Genomic DNA, 18749 nt, shown 5'->3' on the forward strand with positions numbered 1-18749 from the left:
CCCTAGCTCTCCTCCCTCTCTCCTCATGCCCCCCTTAGCTCTCCTCCCTCTCTCCTCATGCCCCCCTAGCTCTCCTCCCTCTCTCCTCATGGCCCCCTTAGCTCTCCTCCCTCTCTCCTCAGGACCCCTTTAGCTCTCCTCCCTCTCTCCTCAGGACCCCCTTAGCTCTCCTCTCTCTCTCCTCATGGCCCCCTTAGCTCTCCTCCCTCTCTCCTCAGGACCCCTTTAGCTCTCCTCCCTCTCTCCTCATGCCCCCCTTAGCTCTCCTCCCTCTCTCCTCATGCCCCCCTAGCTCTCCTCCCTCTCTCCTCATGGCCCCCTTAGCTCTCCTCCCTCTCTCCTCAGGACCCCTTTAGCTCTCCTCCCTCTCTCCTCATGCCCCCCTAGCTCTCCTCCCTCTCTCCTCATGGCCCCCTTAGCTCTCCTCCCTCTCTCCTCAGGACCCCTTTAGCTCTCCTCCCTCTCTCCTCATGCCCCCCTTAGCTCTCCTCCCTCTCTCCTCATGCCCCCCTTAGCTCTCCTCCCTCTCTCCTCATGCCCCCCTAGCTCTCCTCCCTCTCTCCTCATGGCCCCCTTAGCTCTCCTCCCTCTCTCCTCAGGACCCCTTTAGCTCTCCTCCCTCTCTCCTCAGGACCCCCTTAGCTCTCCTCCCTCTCTCCTCATGCCCCCATTAGCTCTCCTCCCTCTCTCCTCATGCCCCCCTTAGCTCTCCTCCCTCTCTCCTCTTGCCCCCCTTAGCTCTCCTCCCTCTCTCCTCATGGCCCCCTTAGCTCTCCTCCCTCTCTCCTCATGACCCCCTTAGCTCTCCTCCCTCTCTCCTCATGGCCCCCTTAGCTCTCCTCCCTCTCTCCTCATGGCCCCCTTAGCTCTCCTCCCTCTCTCCTCATGCCCCCCTTTGCTCTCCTCCCTCTCTCCTCATGGCCCCCTTAGCTCTCCTCCCTCTCTCCTCATGGCCCCCTTAGCTCTCCTCCCTCTCTCCTCATGGCCCCCTTAGCTCTCCTCCCTTTCTCCTCATGGCCCCCCTAGCTCTCCTCCCTCTCTCCTCATGGCTCCCTTAGCTCTCCTCCCTCTCTCCTAATACCCCCCTTAGCTCTCCACCCTCTCTCTTCCTGCTCTCCTTCTGCTCATCTTAGCTCTTTATTCTTCTTGCTACACTACTAATTACACCTCATTACAACCATGTGCTCATCATTTTCTTAGGTTAGATCAGTAATAATTGAAATTAGTAGCCAAATAATTCTTGTTGTGGCAAAATGCCACATATGCATCTTTTGCGAAGTGAGTGTTGCATATGCAGGTCTGCCCACCATAGCGGCTGTCCATGAGTGCTCCCTGCCTGTGGAGCTTTAGGGTCAGACAGCTGTTTGGTTCCTAGAAACCACGTAGCAAGCATTTCGTGTCAGCAGTGCTGAATGGAGACTTATCTTCAGCTGTAAAGCAGATGGAATGCTCAGGTCCTGTTTGAAGACCTGTGCTCTGTAGGTCCGGGAGGGTGGAGGACAGTCTCAGCTCAGTGTCTCAGGCCTGGGGTCACTGTTACCCCATAAAGAGGGACCCCTATCAGTATTACAACAGGCTATTAGTCGCTGTGGTGATGGGTTTCTACACGGGCTCTGAGTCGGGCCCCTGCTTCTGTAAATGGCGAGTCATGAATCAGTTTCATATCTGCTGCTTTAGTACCATGTATTTACTCTGCAGCTGGTGTGATTTAAGGGTCTCAGCTCAGTGGCGGGAAGATGAAGGGCCCTGGTCTGTCCATGCTGTGAGCCTTGGGCTCACGGTCAGCAGGGCTCTGTCAGCAGTCACTGACGTACCAGCGCAGAATGAGATCAGCTCCTGGGCAGGGAGGAGGAGCCACGCAAGATGCATTTGTGTCCTCCGGCCACCAGAGGCAGTCATGATTCGATCCCCCAGCCTCGTCACCATTTTAAAGACACAGGCTCATACCTGAGAGCAGGTGAAGACGCAGTACTTAAGTACATTAACTGCGGTGCGCTGTTTTGGCCGATCACTCCTCCCTGTGCCTCCTGATTCATGTATCCAGCACTTGGAGTGAGCTTGTGTGTGTGTTGGGTTTTCTTCGCAAGCTGTAAATTCACACAATTTTTCCTGAGAGCGCTGTGTGTGTGTGCATGTGTGTCTGCGTGCACGTGTGTATGTGTGTGTGTGTGTGTGTGTGTTCGCGGATGCGCGCGCACGTGTGTGTGTGTGTGTGTATGAGCGTGTGTGTTCCTGCGTATGTGTGACCACGCGGTCCCTTTGAGGGATTTGCTCGGATGGGCTTTACCTGTAAGTCCTTTAGGTAAGAGGCAATGTATGCCTGAGCGTTTGCCTTTGAGATTAACTGCCGCAATCGCTAAGCGCCTTGGTCTCTCGCTGTCATTCAGCTCGTGATGGAGCACTGCAAACGGTCGCGCTCGGGGTCCCTTGTCGTGAGCCCCGTATGTGGCTTTCATCTTTTTAAAAATGTCCTTCGTGGAATAAAAAAATAACGCAAAAGAGGGCGGGAACTGCAGTCACCCCCCCCCCCCCCCCCCCGAGTCTTCCAGCAGCTCCTGCTTTTGAGGTCAGTCGTGCTTGCCATCGCCATCCCCAGGGGGCGCGGGCTCTCTGAGGAGCTGCTTTTTGGGGAGCGAAGCCATCATATGATTGATGATGTGGCATGCCAGGACAGATTGAGGGTGACCCGCCCATTCGGAAATTCCCCCTCCCTCCATCCCGATCGATCGATATTGCTGCTTTCCGGTTCCCCTCCGTCTTTGGCTTTCATATGTGTCAAGGATATCCAAACATTCCTGAAAGGAAAGGGGGCTCAAACGGCGGAGAGCGGCGCTGGGAGATGAACGTGAGCCTGGTCTCACTCTGGTCTCCGCTGTAATCTATGAGATGATATCCTGTTTAATCTGCCCCTAATGGTGAAGAGAACGCGCAGGATATGCTCCATAAACCAGCCATCGCCTCCTGCCTCTCTTATGCTCTAATTATAGCCCTGACCACATACACATTCCATTATATTCATTGCTTAATACATGTATCGAGAGAGAATAGATCAGCTTTCTATTTGCAGTAAATCTCCGGGATGTGGTGACACCGGAGGTCTTCTTGTTCAGGCAAACCACGCTCAGCAACTGCAGCTCCTGCGGCTTATGCAGCTCCTGCAGCTTACAGTATGCAGCTCCTGCAGTCTATGCAGCTCCTGCGGCTTATGCAGCTCCTGCAGCTTACAGTATGCAGCTCCTGCAGTCTATGCAGCTCCTGCAGCTTACAGTATGCAGCTCCTGCAGTCTATGCAGCTCCTGCAGCTTATGCAGCTCCTGCAGTCTATGCAGCTCCTGCGGCTTATGCAGCTCCTGTGGCTTATGCAGCTCCTGCAGTCTATGCAGCTCCTGCGGCTTATGCAGCTCCTGCAGTCTATGCAGCTCCTGCGGCTTACAGTATGCAGCTCCTGCAGTCTATGCAGCTCCTGCAGTCTATGCAGCTCCTGCGGCTTATGCAGCTCCTGCAGTCTATGCAGCTTATGCAGCTCCTGCAGTCTATGCAGCTCCTGCGGCTTATGCAGCTCCTGCAATTCCTTGCCTGCTCCTCTCTGCATCTGAAGATACCATGGTGATGGCAGGGGTCTGGCTCACCTCCGAATACTTGACAGTATCCTGCCTGGTACATTTTGGCAAGACCAAGAACATGTTCATTGCATTTTTGTTCAGAATATTTGTTTTTATCATCTATAAATTGTTGATGACTGTTCTCTCGTTAAATTGTCTAAAGAGGGAGGCTGTCAGCCTCGTGTTTCCCATTTCTGTTGGCTCGATGCAGTTTTCATTTGCTGTGCTGTTTGAATGTTCCCCCAATTTGCCGGAATTAAATTAAATTTAATCTGTCTGGAGTTCTGACGATGTGAATGAAAGGACGACTAAGGCCTTTCCAGTGACCTCATCAGTGGAGAAGCCGCGACATTTAGCTATCCCGTTTTTAACCACTAATTATATGCGCCGGTGTAAAAATTAGTTTTTTTTTTCCTTCCTCCTCCTGTTTGCACTGAGTTGGTCTGATCTGGCCGATATTCCCTGAATGGGATTTCGTATCCGAGCGCTGCATCCTGCTGCTCTTTCGGTGTGAATTACAGCGGCTGCTCGTTCCGGAGGCTCAGCGAGCCATGCTGGGGTCTCTCCCGGCCCACGACACAAAGGCTCTTTCATCAACGGGTTTCTGATGAAAATGGCTCTTCCAGAAGTTTGTGATAATGTATAATTGTGGCATTTAGCCTGTCTGCGGATCAAAGTGTCTTTGGGAGGAGAAATAAAGCTGCATACTCGCATGTTATGCCTCTAATGAAATGGCAGTGCTGCTGCGTGCTGCTGCGGGACCCGGCGCAGATCTCCGCTAAGTGCTTCTTACTCTGGCCCTCGTTACGATATCACGTACGCCGGGACGTCTAATTGCCGGGGAGAGTCTGAGCTCATTAGCGTCAAGCGGGCAGCGGGAGCTGTGTACGGGGAGACGGTCCCGCTGACTGCCAGTCTGAGGGGCTCGTCTCATAGAGGATAACAAACAAAAACGCTCTAATTAAAACATCCCCCCAGTCTGCTTCTCTCCAGAGTAAAGCGCTTCAGCATTTCTCACCTGTGCCGCCGCAGAAACTCGCTCAGGCGTCGGATTCTCACCGCCACGCCTCGCCGCACTCGGGTTCTCTGGTGAAGCGTCTGAAGCCGTCCGCCGCGTTCCGCTTGGAGCGTGACGGCAAGCACTGCGCCGCCCCGGAATCGCTCTGCCGGGCTCGGGTTTCAGGTGCTTGCGGAGTAGGCCGCCCACCGGCAACGTGGAATCCGTGTAAACGTCCGGATGTTCAGCGCCAGTGCGGGGATCCCCGCTTCTTTTCACCAAGGCTTGTTTGACAGGATGGCAGCCTCACAGCTGTGCCGATAAATGATACAGATAATCGACTAACATCTGAGCTCCACAGATCTGTAATGAATCTGATGTTGGTGTCATCTCAAAATCTCATGAATGTGTCTATCAACCAGATCATTTAATGCAGGCAGTGAGACACTGACTTGGGAGACTGTAGCGAGGTTCAAATGAGCTGATGAAATTCCCTCGTCCTCCAGGACGCAAAGTGGCTGATGGTGCAGTGCAGTCATCTTCATTAATTCAGTGGTTGTGTCCTTAGAGCTGGTGCTGATAATGTTGAATATTGATAAAGTTTAAGTATCAGCTACACATCGACCAGGACCGATGTATTGATTTTTAAGGAACATCGGCCAATATTGATATGTTAACTGATATATCGTACATCTCTAAGTACATGATCTGTCTAATGCCATGAAAGTGGATAGGGCTTCTCTTCAGTAGGCTTGTGACTTCCGTGTCACCTGACTAAGATTGGCAGGCTGTTTTCTATCATGCACGGTTGCCCCTTATGTTGCCAACTGCCCCAAATTGCGCTTTGCCTGTTGCCGTGGAATGCTGCATTCTGGGTAGATGTGGCCCTATCAGCAGGTTCAGCCCTGGGACCGGAGTAGCGGCAAGAGGGTGGGTCTGCTTCCGCCTGCCAGAGAGGAGCGGACGCGGCAAATGACGCGTGCTGAAGTTAATTTATATGTCACTCCCAAAAAACAGGAGAAATAATGGGGCCAACAAAAGGAGGTTTTTAATGAGTGTGATTACGACAGGCGGCAATAAAACACGCGGCGAGAGATGGAATATTCCCTCTTCAGTCACAAATCATTAGTTACAGCCCCGTTTACAAGCACGCGCTCACGTTGTTATTTATTTATTCATATCTCTCGACTTCCTTTGAAGTACATAGCGGCCTTCCGTTTGCCTTCAGGGCGACTGATTCCTGCGATATCTAGAGCTTGTCATCTCTTATCGGTGTCCAGCCTTGGGTGCATTTGTGGTTCGGATTTGTCACAGGTGAGAGGCGCGACCAATGGGCGGATCCCTCTGTTTGTTGCTTGGGGCATGGTGGAGTGAGCATGGGGGGGTGCTGTTGGGTTCAGACCAGCTCTTACATTCCGATTGCCGGCTGTCTTTGTTAGTGGGTGTTTTGGGTTTCCTCAATATGTCCTGCCCTTTTGGGTCATGATATTGGAGTGATGTGTGTGGAGTGCTTGTCGTCCATGTGATTGGACATAGCTGGATGTAGCTGTGTCCTCCATCTGATTGGACATAGCTGGATGTAGCGGTGTCCTCCATCTGATTGGACATAGCTGGATGTAGCTGTGTCCTCCATCTGATTGGACATAGCTGGATGTAGCTGTGCCCTCCATGTAATTGGACATAGCTGGATGTAGCTGTGCCCTCCATGTAATTGGACATAGCTGGATGTAGCTATATGCTCCATCTGATTGGACATAGAGGACGCAGTCACACTCAGCTATTTAATTGGACATAGTTGAGAGTAGCTCTGTCCTCTGTCTGATTGGCTGCAGCTTAGAGTAGCTGTGTCCTCCCATCTGATTGAACATCAGTCAGATATGGAGCGTCTCTCCAGCTTACAGGTGGCGCTGGAGGTTTGTGTGGACGCAGGATCCCACAGGAACGTGTCAGCAGTTGGATGGTGATGAGGGCCCTATTAGGATTTAACCTGCCCCCCCCCCCCATCTGTCTGGTACTGTACCTTCTCCTGGGGGATATGGAGTAGCAGCTGGCAGACACCCATGGCTCTGGGTCCGTTGGTCTCCTCAGCTCTAATTATTGATTAGGAGAGCCCCTTTGCAACCCCCCAGTCCTACATAACCAAGGCCAAATATTCGCACCAGGAAGGGTACTGAATTCATTTCATATGATGACCACTTCCTCATGTTTCATCAGGGTCGCCCCCTGCTGGCTAGCGCCTTTACCTTTAGCTGTGGGAGCAGCCATGGCTAGCCCTGTGTCAGACACTCAGGGGGTATTGACTGAAAGCCGAGGGAAGCAGACCTCCAGCAGGTGTCGTTGGGGGGGTTTATGTTCTGCTGAAGCATTATTTTGGAGCCTTTCTCTCATTGGCCAATATAATCTCTGCCTTGTCTCTCCTCTTGCTCTGCTGTTTGCAGCCCCTGAGCTCCACTCGGGCCGTGTCAGCGCTGGGCTGCCTCCCTCTCCGCGGGCGGTTTGGAGCCTCTCCTTATAACTCGACGGCGATCACCACAGCACCACAAGCCCGATACAAAAGCAGCACTGAGCTGATAATCCATTTCCTCTACAGCGTTATTTCTGAGACAATTTGCCTATAATTGGACTGGCTGCATTTTAGCGTCTCTGTTATTGGACTAGATGCATTTTAATATCTGGACCAGCAGTATTTTAGCATCTTTGTTATTGGCTGTGTTGTAGCATGCCTGTAATTGGGCGCGTGTGCATTTTAGCATCATTCTAATTGAACTGGTGCATTTTAACATCTTGCTAATTGAGCTGGGTGCATTTTAGCATCCTGCATATTGAACAGGGTGCTGTTTTAGCACCTGGCATATTGGACTGGGTGCATTTTTAGCATTCTGCGTGTTGTGCCGTGTGCGTGTTAGCATCTCGCTAATTTGAGGGTGTGTGTGTTACGCAGCCACGCCACTCTGCACTGAGCTGGCATCGCTCACCCTGGACCTGAATATAAGAAGCTCTACAGCAGACAGACTGAGAGGTACTCGGCCTCCCTCGCTGACAGGCTGAGATGGGCTCCGGAACTCGGGAATGCTGGAGCGCTGGGTGGGGGGTGTTAGGGTACCTTCTGTATGCAGCAGACCAAGACACCCAGAGCCCAGCATGATGGGCCGCACTGGACTGGCTCTAGGAATTAGTTGTATTCTCTGCATTGATGCCGGGTTATTGTCCATCTTTTGTTATTCATTTCTTACTCTCTGCTCCTCTTTCTGCTGGTTGCGGCTGAACAATTCAGTGTCCCGTTACATTTGTTGTGCGTAGCCAATGAATCATCCTGAGTTTTCAATCCCAGTGGGTTCCAGTGACTCCCAGTAAGGTGAAATCCAGTCCGACGAATTCTGTTTTCCTTGCTGGTTTCCAGTACAGCCGGGCCTCTTCTCGGTGGATCCACTTAGTGGCCTGGGCACGTCTCTCCCTGGCATCTGCGTGCCCCACTCACCACAGCTGAATGGAGTGATTGTAATCACCAGTCTCTGTCAGCTGTGACAAAGCGCCTTGAGTTCTGCACAGTTGCGACTGTGATTTGTGCATTTGCACGATTATCCTTGGATAATGCTGCATTGTCTGGCCGCTTTCTGTGAAGGTGTGCTGTGACTCTCTTGCTGTCGTCTTGCTTCTGCTTGCTTTGATTCCCTCTGGGGAAATCAGCCATCAGGATCCTGGCGACAATCTGGAAAAATGTGCTGCGTTAGTTGAAATTGGATTGATTGATATTATTCTTGTCGCTCTCTATTACACGCTGATTCCCCACATTAGGGGGCTGCCGTCCTCCTTATCCTGGCTCTCTCGCTCACCCGGAGCTCACAAAAATGCCAGGCTCACATAAGTTACCCCCCTGCACCTGCGCTGCAGTGCTCTCTGTTGCCCGAGAAGATGTCACCTTGCACATGGAACGCGGTTTTCTGGGAAACCACAAAGTGAGCACCTGCCCTCCAGGACCGTTAGGTGTCTGGCCCCTCCCTCTGCACTGCGGTCTGCCCCCCCACACCTGCCATTTCAAAGTGAGGCGGCACTCATCGTTCTGTGCTTCCGGGCGTCACGGAAAAATGGAAACTCGAGAAATTAGTCAGAGAGCTTAACGGGGGGGGGGGGGCTTCATTCCCGTGTGGGGGAGGGACGGTCTGCTGGCCGGGGTGAAACAGAGTGGACACAAACTTCTACAAATAATTGGGGCGTTTGTAGCCTTCGGAGCTGCGCGCGAGTCCGCCCACGGGCAAGCTGCTTGGGAATGGCGAGCAAAAGCCCCCCCCCCCCCCCCCCCCCAAGCAGGAAGAAGGAGCCGTACTAGCAGGAGGAGTGCAGGAAGCAGGACCAGCGGCAGCCAATCAGCAGACACCGTTTGTTTGGCTCCTTAATGACTAACTCACTCAAACATAGCTTTTAGCCTCAGGTTGGATTCACCTGAAGTGGGTGTGAAGGGTCCTGCGGGGCGAGGGGGGCAGCGGGGGGGGGGGCAGCGGGGGGGGGCAGCGGGGGGGGGCAGCGGGGCAGATGGGAGCCACGCCTCCAGCCTGTCAGATGAGGTGGCGGCCGGCCTCTGCTCGCCACCCCAGAAGTGTGAACTTCGCACATCTCCGTGGAGTGATTGATATAAGCAGGCTGGTGTTTTATCGTTTGTGTAATTGCTTAATGGTAGAGGAACGGGCCAAACAGCCTAATGAAATTGATTGCATGTGTTGTCTGTGGTTGGAGCTGATTTATGAGAGGAACAAGGGAGTTAATTGCTCCCCCCCCAGCTCCGGTAGTCTGCCGGAGTGTGGTGGTATTTTTCTTTGTGGTTCCTGCTGTTAAATTGTAGCGGAGTATTTAAGCCGCGAGTGTTTAGTGTGTGCAACACGTAATCAGGTGCATCCTGGGACCCCCCCATGGGTTAATGCTCTGCTCTCTGACTGGTTCTACTTGTAGCTGGAGTGATGGTGGCAGCAGATATGATACCACTCGTCTGGAGGACTGATGGGCTCGGCCTGCCATCGCCTGCTGTGCCACTTTAATGTAGCGGGGGAGTCTGACACGGGAAATGGCCCCTATCGAATGGGGGGGGATTTCTCATTTCCTCCCAGGCTCCTAGCCAATCAAAATCATTGATCCTCCACTTCCAATCAATCATTGGCACCCCTCTTCTTGTGAAGCCCCCCCATTAGGCTGAGATTGGCTCAGGGGGTGTCAGTACGTGGCTGATTTACCACTCAAGTGTCTTGCTGTGGCTTCACTTCCTGTCCGCTGGTGTGGTGATGGCGAGCAGAGGCTAGTCCTCGCGGAGGATAGCAGGTGTGTTTGATGTGTGTTTGATGTATGTTTGATGTCGCAGCAACTGTTCGTGGGTGATGATCGATGTTGGAAATTATCAGCACTGACTCCATCTTCCCAAAACTGACCAGGTGGTTAACACTGTAACACCTACAGACGGATGACCAGCAGGTTAATGCTGTAACACCTACAGACGGATGACCAGCAGGTTAATGCTGTAACACCTACAGACAGATGACCAGCAGCTTAATGCTGTAACACCTACTGATGAATGACCAGCAGGTTAATGCTGTAACACCTACAGACGGATGACCAGCAGGTTAATGCTGTAACACCTACTGATGAATGACCAGCAGGTTAATGCTGTAACACCTACTGATGAATGACCAGCAGGTTAATGCTGTAACACCTACAGACGGATGACCAGCAGGTTAATGCTGTAACACCTACAGACGGATGACCAGCAGGTTAATGCTGTAACACCTACAGACGGATGACCAGCAGGTTAATGCTGTAACACCTACAGACGGATGACCAGCAGGTTAATGCTGTAACACCTACGGACGGATGACCAGCAGGTTAATGCTGTAACACCTACGGACGGATGACCAGCAGGTTAATGCTGTAACACCTACGGACGGATGACCAGCAGGTTAATGCTGTAACACCTACAGACGGATGACCAGCAGGTTAATGCTGTAACACCTACAGACGGATGACCAGCAGGTTAATGTCGTAATACCTACTGATGATTGACTAGCTGGTTAATGCTGTAGAAATTAATAACAGATGAGCTGCTGGTTAATTTACGCTGATGCTGCAAGCAGCCCTGTCTGTGATTGATTAAAAGTCTGATTGCCTGATTGCCGACGTTTACCGCTCCCCGCCTGCCGCGTTTGGCATCTCCAGGATCATCTCTCATCCAGAGGAGACCTTCTCACTGTCCGTTTGTGGCACTCCAGGTTTACGGGGAAGAGCCACTCGGGGCTTTTCAGCAGCTTGCCCACTCCTGCTTAAATGCCCCCTGCCCCTATCCCTGGTTATGCGAAACCTCATCGTCTCGGTGGCTGCTGGGGGGGGGCTCTGCTGGCCTGCCGGCAGGGCTGACAGGTTGAAGGGCAATTTGGGAAGTGCGGGCTGCCGGGGCACTGATGAGGACGGGGCCGTTCAGTTGGACTTCAGCTCATTCCTCTGCATGCCAGAAACCAACAACTTAATAAGCAGAAAGTGTGCAGTAGGTTGCCCCCCCCCCCCCCCAAACTGCTCTTTCCCGTCTTTTGCCAAAGTTCAGGTAAAAACGGCCGGCGAGGTCTTCACTCCTGCGCCTTCCCTTTGTGTGAGTATAATTCTGAGTTTTTGTTAATAAGCCTCTTCCCCAGCCTGGGCTGTCTCTGATAGGCAGACGGCATCTTTCCGTTTCTGTCAGACGCTCGGAGGACCTGGAGCAGAACCAAAGGTCTGCAGCCCTGACAGGTTGAGATGTTCCACTGTCTCTGAAGCCTTCAGCTGGCCCTCGAAACATCACGTAACTTTAGCTTTAATAGCGTGTCGGCCTCTGTAACAGGCTGCGCTTATGGCTCCCGGGGTTCTATCCAGGAATAGGGCCGGCGGGGGGGGCATTTTCGTCAGTCCTGATAACGCTCTCGCACCTCCCTTGACAAAACGCCTTCACCCACCACCAACGCCTTTGGCTCGTGTGGTCGTCTGAACCGTGGAAAATGAGCAATGGACGACCTCTGCCGTAGATGCTGATCCGGACTTGTAGAGCCTCCAGGGGCACTGTGTTCTGTGGACCGGATGGGACGGGCCGCTTCCATGCCATGAGGATAGCCTGCCTTTCTGCTCCCGGGGACCGTCTGCCACGATGAGGGACGTTTTCATGTGGGTCCATAGCGAGTTAATGACTGTGAAGGCATCACGGCGCGGCAGTGGGGGGTGGCGGGGGGGCATGCGATTGGCTCCATGCTTCGATTGGTTTGTCACACCTGACATGGGTTGATTATACTGCCTGCATATGAAGAAAGCCTGTAATTTCTCATCCATTTGTGGACGGCTTCCCATGTCAGGTTGCCCTTTGATTTCCAAACTGTTGTCGAAAACCTTTTAAGAAGCAATTTATAAACAGTGAACAAACGATTTGTGGGCTTTGGCTGATTTTGCAGGATGTCAAAACCCAATGACTTAATAAGCAGATAGAAAGTTGTACCACAAGTTTGTCTCTCTTGGTTTTGCTGTGAACTTTGTGACATACAAACAGTGGCCCAACCAGACTTTGTAAAGGGTCATTTTCAAAACCTGGTTCAGGTTTTACTAATTTTAAGCACTTAGTGAAATGAAATCACACTGGTAGTGAAATGCTTGGTGGAGGACATGATGACTCCAACAGTGATATTTTCCTTCCTTTTCTGCTTCATTTCCTTTCTGTTATCTTCCCATTTTATTAATGTTTTCTCCGTCTCTGAGCGTATTTTCTCCACTTTCCCGTATTTTTCCTGCTTCTCGTGTCTTTCCTTCCAGTTTTCCATGTGTTTCCTTTCCTGTTCCCCATGTATTTCCTTCCCCGGTATTTCCTTCCTGCTTTCCTTCTTTCCTTCCAGTTTTCCATGCGTTTCCTTTCCTGTTCCCCATGTATTTCCTTCCTCCTTCCCATGTATTTTCTTCCTGCTTTCCTTCTTTCCTCCCAGTTTTCCATGTGTTTCCTTCCTATTTCCCATATATTTTCTTCCTGCTTCCCAGAACATTCCTTCCTGTTTTCCATGTGTTTCCTTTCTGTTTCCCTTGTATTTCCTTCCTTTTTCCTAGGCATTTCCCTCCCATTTTCCATGTCTTTCCTTCCTGTTTCCTTTATGTTTTCTTCCTGTTTCCTTTGGCTCTTGTTGCTGCTTCCCCCAGTTTTCCCTGTTGTCCTTCTTTTTTCAGGCTAACTCATGTCTCCTCTTGTTCCCAGGGTGCCCCCAAGCCCATTGCCACAGAGCCCTGCTCGGGAGGCAAAGCGGCCGTGCTCACCGTCTTTCTGTGCCTCCCCCGCGGGCCCACGGGCGTGCCCCCACCCGGCCAGTCTGGTGAGTGCCTCTCTCTCGCGTGTATGTACGCGACACAGAAAGACATGCACACTCACACGTGCGGCTGAGAAACACGAATAGACACGGAGGCACACACACACACACACACACACACACATTCTCAGAGATGGCTGCACTATCCTCCTGCATGGGCAACCTGATCAGTGCAGAGCTGGACAGAGCGGCAGCTGAAAGTGCAGGAAGGAGAGTGTGACGACAAGGCAGGTCAGTGAGGTCCGGCAGCTGCCGGCAGTCAGGAGCGCCGCGGTTTGGAACACGAGTCCCTAACTGGAAGCTTGTGTTTTTAAGACTCCAGGAGATAGTCAGTATTTAACCTGATTTTGTTCTAGTGAAACATCCTTTGTATTGATACAGTGAAGTATAGGTGATTGCTGCTGTGGCTGCTGGAACACCGTGGTTTTCAGCTTGTCTGTGGGAGCTCGCCACCTCAGCCACCATCGCTGCGCCCAGCCTACATGCCTGTGAGCTGCCTCTGTTTTCTGCTTTTATGAATTAATAATGCTGACAGAAGAAACGCAGATTTGCTGTTCCAAGCGCAAACTCCATTATCGCTGACTTCTCTCTGGAAGAATGACACCGGTCTGCAGTTTCTGGAGCCCAAAAGCTTTGTGGAACTTCAAAAACGGGGGCTGCTGTTGATGAGGTTGAGGAAGCCCCCCAGGGTGTGAGCCAGTCAAACTCCTCCTGAGCTCGTACATGCGGCTGAGGGTGTTTGACCACCAGGCTTCATGGGCCTGCTTCACCTTTGGGTGAGAGCATTGACGATGTCACTTCCTGTGTCTGAGGTCACCCAGGCTAGGCATCAGCCACACCCCCTACATGTCATCTGTGCCCCTCCTCAAACAAACCACACCCCCTACATGTCATCTGTGCCCCTCCTCAAACAAACCACACCCCCTACATGTCATCTGTGCCCCTCCTCAAACAAACCACACCCCCCACGTGTAATCTGTGCCCCTCCTCAAACAAACCACACCCCCTACATGTCATCTGTGCCCCTCCTCAAACAAACCACACCCCCTACATGTCATCTGTGCCCCTCCTCAAACAAACCACACCCCCTACATGTCATCTGTGCCCCTCCTCAAACAAACCACACCCCCCACGTGTAATCTGTGCCCCTCCTCAAACAAACCACACCCCCTACATGTCATCTGTGCCCCTCCTCAAACCACACCCCCTACATGTCATCTGTGCCCCTCCTCAAACAAACCACACCCCCTACATGTCATCTGTGCCCCTCCTCAAACCACACCCCCTACATGTCATCTGTGCCCCTCCTCAAACCACACCCCCTACATGTCATCTGTGCCCCTCCTCAAACAAACCACACCCCCTACATGTCATCTGTGCCCCTCCTAAAATAAACCACGCCCCACCTCCTTCCACTAGCTGTGACTTGCCCTCCAATTTGCCCAACAGCCACTCATCTCATATCAACAGCAGCTCTATTGTAGCACTTAGCCCCGCCCCAACCTTCTCCAAAAACCCCCCGCCAGTGATGCCACTCTCATCATGAAGACAATTGTTGCCGGCCTGAATGTATTCCCGGCGGAATAGCGGTCCTTCAGACCCGCTCACTCTGACAAGGCAATTCGCTTCTCAAGCTTAATGAGTGTCTGTTTATTCCGTCTGTGCCGTGTTTGTGACAGGACAGCAGAGAGGAATTACCCAAACAAAAGGCCCCGTTTCAGCCCTAGAGAGCTGGTTCGCGTCTGCATGGTCTCCTTGAAGCATATCAACAATCAGATCAGCAGTTAGTGTGATTCAAGGTCAGGTCTGACAGCCGGGGGGCAATCGTGTGGCACTGTGGCCCCCCACCCCCTCGGAAGCTCATTCCTGTTCGAGACGCAGCAGGGAGATTGACTCAGGTGTGATGTCTCGCGTGCGGCTGTGTTCTTCAGTGAGCCAGGCTGTGGGGCACCCAGCGGCGGGGGGGCAGATGTGGATGCCAGCGGGGTGTTGGATCTGGTTCCATAGTGCTCTTATCAGTGTAGCCACTGGAGTCAGGGCACCTGTCCTTCGAAGAATCCGGAAAATCTTGACAAATCTTGACCCCAGAATGCTATAGCTAGGGACTCGATACCGCATAAGTGATGTCCCCTTGTCAAATTTGAAGATGTTGACATTGTAGTTGTCCATTAGTCACTTCTGAGTGTAAGCGTAGTTTTTAGAAGGAAATTTTAACATGCGAAAAATAAAAGCATTTGTTTTATCTGCTCATTGTTGCTGCCGCTGGCTGGAGGTCATGTTCTGTCTGACTGTAGATCAGTTTTGGGATAGAGCTGCTCCTATTGAGGAATGCAGACACTTCTGTATTACAGAAGTCTGGGATCAGAGAGACCCATCTGAAGTCACAGGAATGTCCAAGGGCAGTGCATGGTTAGGGTTCTGCACTCGTTTCTGGAGGCTTGTGATTGCAAATCCCATGATCTGCAGAGTAACCATATCAACACTGGAACCTCTAGCAAGGCCCTTAAACCCAGCAGCTGTGGGATACCGGCTATTCATGTACTTTGATGCTAACTAGCAGGTATCTGGACAAGAGTGTCTGAATGATTAGATCCCTCATCACTGGAATTAGCTACTCCTGCCATTCGAGCGATTAACTTGTCGAAAAATGTATTAGCATGCGGACATGTACAGTCCCCCGCCACGCTCTAGCGTTGTGCCTCCTCTTCTCGATCATGGGCCGCCGCCCACCATTAGCCACGTGCATCATGTCGCCACGTGGGATTGCATTCACGGCCTGCCGCGGCTTGGGAAAGAATGGCCAAGGCAGCTGAGCGTGTTGCTGGTAAAGAGGGGTGTTCTCCGTCCACACCATGGCATCCTCGCTGCTGTGTGAGGGACACGTGGCGACTTGGACGGCCGCACTGCAACTTACGATAGCACAGATCACCACTTCACCCCCCATCCCTTTTTGGGAAAACATGCTGCTTCTGTGGTTGAGCCTCAATGCGGTAAATCCCAGGTAATCCTGGTGCTGTGGTTACCAGATCGAGTGTGTGTGTGTGTGTGTGTGTGTGTGTGTGTGTGTGTGTGTGTGTGTGTGTGTGTGTGTGTGTGTGTGTGTGTGTGTGTGTGTGTGTGTGTGTGTGTGTGTGTGTGTAAACCTACGCCATGCTGGCCCACCAGGCCCAGGTGGCTCCTTGGAGGCTTTTCTCTGTATCAGGAATGTGGCTCTTAAATTATTGAGTAGGATGGAGGAGTCAGAGCAGCATGTTCAGCACAGGACAGCAGTGCCACTCCGCGTGCACAGACACACACACACACACACACACACAGACACATACACACACACAGACACACAGACACACACACAGACACATACACAGACACATACACACAGACACATACACACAGACACACACAGACAGACACACACACACAGACACACACACAGACACAGACACACACATAGACACATAAACACACACAGACAGACAGACACACACAGACACAGACACACACACAGACACACACACACACAGACACACACACACAGACACACAGACAGACACACACACACAGACACACACACAGACACAGACACACACATAGACACATAAACACACACAGACAGACAGACACACACACACACCTTGACTTTCCCATAATGCCCCTGTGCCCCCAGGCATCGCCATTGCCAGTGCTCTGGTCGACACCTCGCAGCAGAAACCTGCCGACTTCAAGGAGAAGAGTCTGGGTCTGAAGAGCCGCAAGCCGCACCCCCCCCTGCACCAGGGCACCTGCGTCTGAGCCTGCGCGCCGGAGCCCCCACCCCCTCCTCCCGCCCCCCCTCATCCGCGTGCTCCAGGGCGCTCCATTTCCCGGCTTCCTACCGAGGAAGCCCAGGTCCGAAATCCTCTCAGCCCCCCCCACCTAGGCCTGGACTGACAGGGTCTCTCTGTTTTGTTTTTGTTCTTAGCATGGGGGGGCCGCCAGCCGCCCCCACCCAGCGCAGTAGCTGTCGAAAGCTGAACCGTCTTTATCATGTATAAGAGGAAAAGCATGTTCCGTTTTTAAGTGGTTTTTGTATGGCTGCCTTCTGTTTTTCTGTCGTTTTTGTATGACTGGGTCTCTGGCTGGGTGCCAGGACATCTCCCAGGACCGGACCGGACCGGACCGGACCTAAATCTGCTGCAATGATGGATTCCCTTCACCCCCTCCTTCCTAAGGACGAATGACCCAAGCAGGATTCAAAGGTCATTCGAGCAGCTCACCACTTGGTTCCTTTGGTCACCATGTCAGTTCCAAGTGCCCCCACCCGCACTACCTTGCTTGGAGGGTGGAGATTGCGCCCCTTCCTGGAGTTCCGAAAGGTTCCAGGAGCAGCCTGTTGCTTGGTGGGAGGCCCGTCGCCCTGGTAACCGCCGAGCAGTGTCAGCCGTGGGGGATCGTGACGGAGCCCTGAACACTCTTCCGCAGGATGGCTACCTTCCTGTCGTTGATGTCCTCGATGTCGTCAGGTTGTTTTATCCCTTGTTCTTGATTTGGTTTTAATAGTGGATGATGCTGCATGCAGGGAACAGATCTGCTCTCTTATCCATGCCGATGGCGATGATGATGATGATAATGACGAAGATGAAGTGTAGGTTGTTAGTTACTCCTTTTTATTAGTGGTGGACGAGAGTACCGACCCATGTTACATGGCCCAGGTACTGCTGTAATGAGTCTGCCCAGTCTTTTGGGGGCGCTGCAGTCACACACATATCTTTTCACCGCATCCTCATCATGCCTTCTATGGTTTACCTGTGTCAAGCTGTCATGGTTACTTAAATATCGTATGCATACTGTATGTAGGTCATTGCGGTCGCGTCACGTAGCACAGCGCTGCTATGGAGAAACACCCATCAGCCCCTGTTGGGAAATAAAGAGTTACAGCACAGTATGACTCTGCGTCCTCCTGAGGGTCCTTTTATCTCGGCTGTGAATGTCACCTCCTGGCGTCACGCGTCTGTTTTTAATGTGAATATGACAGATAAGCTCTCGGTAATGTGCTGGCACTGGCTCGGGCGCTGTGGATCAGGGCCGCTGTGGATCAGGGCCGCTGTGGATCAGGGCTGCTGTGGATCGGGGCCGCCGTGAACGGTGCACACGCCCAGCCGGGCTGCAGCTCTGCTCTGGGGGACACGCTTACAGACAGGAGGGGAGGACAGCAGCAGCGCCGCCCCCTGACACCCTCCTGTGCGGCGCGTGGAGAACGTGGCGTCCAGCCTGCGCAGAGCGAGTGCCGGTCTCCCCGTCGACGTTGTGGATGTCTTGTTTGCCAGTGTTCCTTGGAGGTCACTCCCCCCCCCGCCTGTGTCCGCCTGCTTCCCCTTCCGCCCCCCAGAACTGTTACACTAAGCCACCCAAGGCACAGCCCTTCCTCTAAAGGGCATATTTACTCGCGGGCTCCGGAGCGCCACCTACTGTCAGTTTGAGTCACATCGAATTTAAAATAGTTTCACTAACTGACAGTTAAATGTTTTTTTTTTTAAAAAAAAGATCGCTGACGGGTTCCTCTCTCAGTTTGATTTTTTGGCATTAGTCGGTTAAGTTAGAGGCCTCATTTTTAACCGTGAAGAGAGCATTCAGTTTGAAACAGACTGCCAAAAGCGTGACCGTTGTCGCCCCTGATCTCACCCCTGTCCCTGCCCCCATCCCCACCCCTGGGCACACGGCCTCCCCCGGTCACCTTCCTTTGTTTTTGTATGTTATGAATAAATCTGTATCAATGTTCTCTATGTAATGAACAAAATTACGATGTAAAATAAAAGGTTTAAAAATGGAGTG

The 18749-nt window shown here is 52.3% G+C and overlaps 1 protein-coding gene and 1 long non-coding RNA gene across 4 annotated transcripts in view; both read left to right on the plus strand.

Annotated features, from left to right (window-relative positions):
- Window positions 1–18746, plus strand: part of atrnl1b (attractin-like 1b) — a 114258-nt gene extending 95512 nt beyond the window's left edge. For all 3 annotated transcript variants that reach the window (XM_048986737.1, XM_048986738.1, XM_048986739.1), the window contains 2 exons: window positions 12833–12947; window positions 16606–18746. In XM_048986737.1, the coding sequence (XP_048842694.1) occupies window positions 12833–12947; window positions 16606–16730 (240 nt within the window). In that variant the 3' untranslated portion in view covers window positions 16731–18746. The remainder of the gene's footprint in view (window positions 1–12832; window positions 12948–16605) is intronic.
- Window positions 9134–12826, plus strand: LOC125715361 (uncharacterized). The gene is made up of 3 exons (XR_007384018.1): window positions 9134–10093; window positions 10168–10204; window positions 10279–12826. It is a non-coding gene; the product is annotated as an uncharacterized LOC125715361 (long non-coding RNA).
- Window positions 18747–18749: the final 3 nt, after the last annotated feature.

The sequence above is a fragment of the Brienomyrus brachyistius genome, chromosome 20 (assembly GCF_023856365.1).
Source record: "Brienomyrus brachyistius isolate T26 chromosome 20, BBRACH_0.4, whole genome shotgun sequence".
NCBI lineage: Eukaryota > Metazoa > Chordata > Actinopteri > Osteoglossiformes > Mormyridae > Brienomyrus > Brienomyrus brachyistius.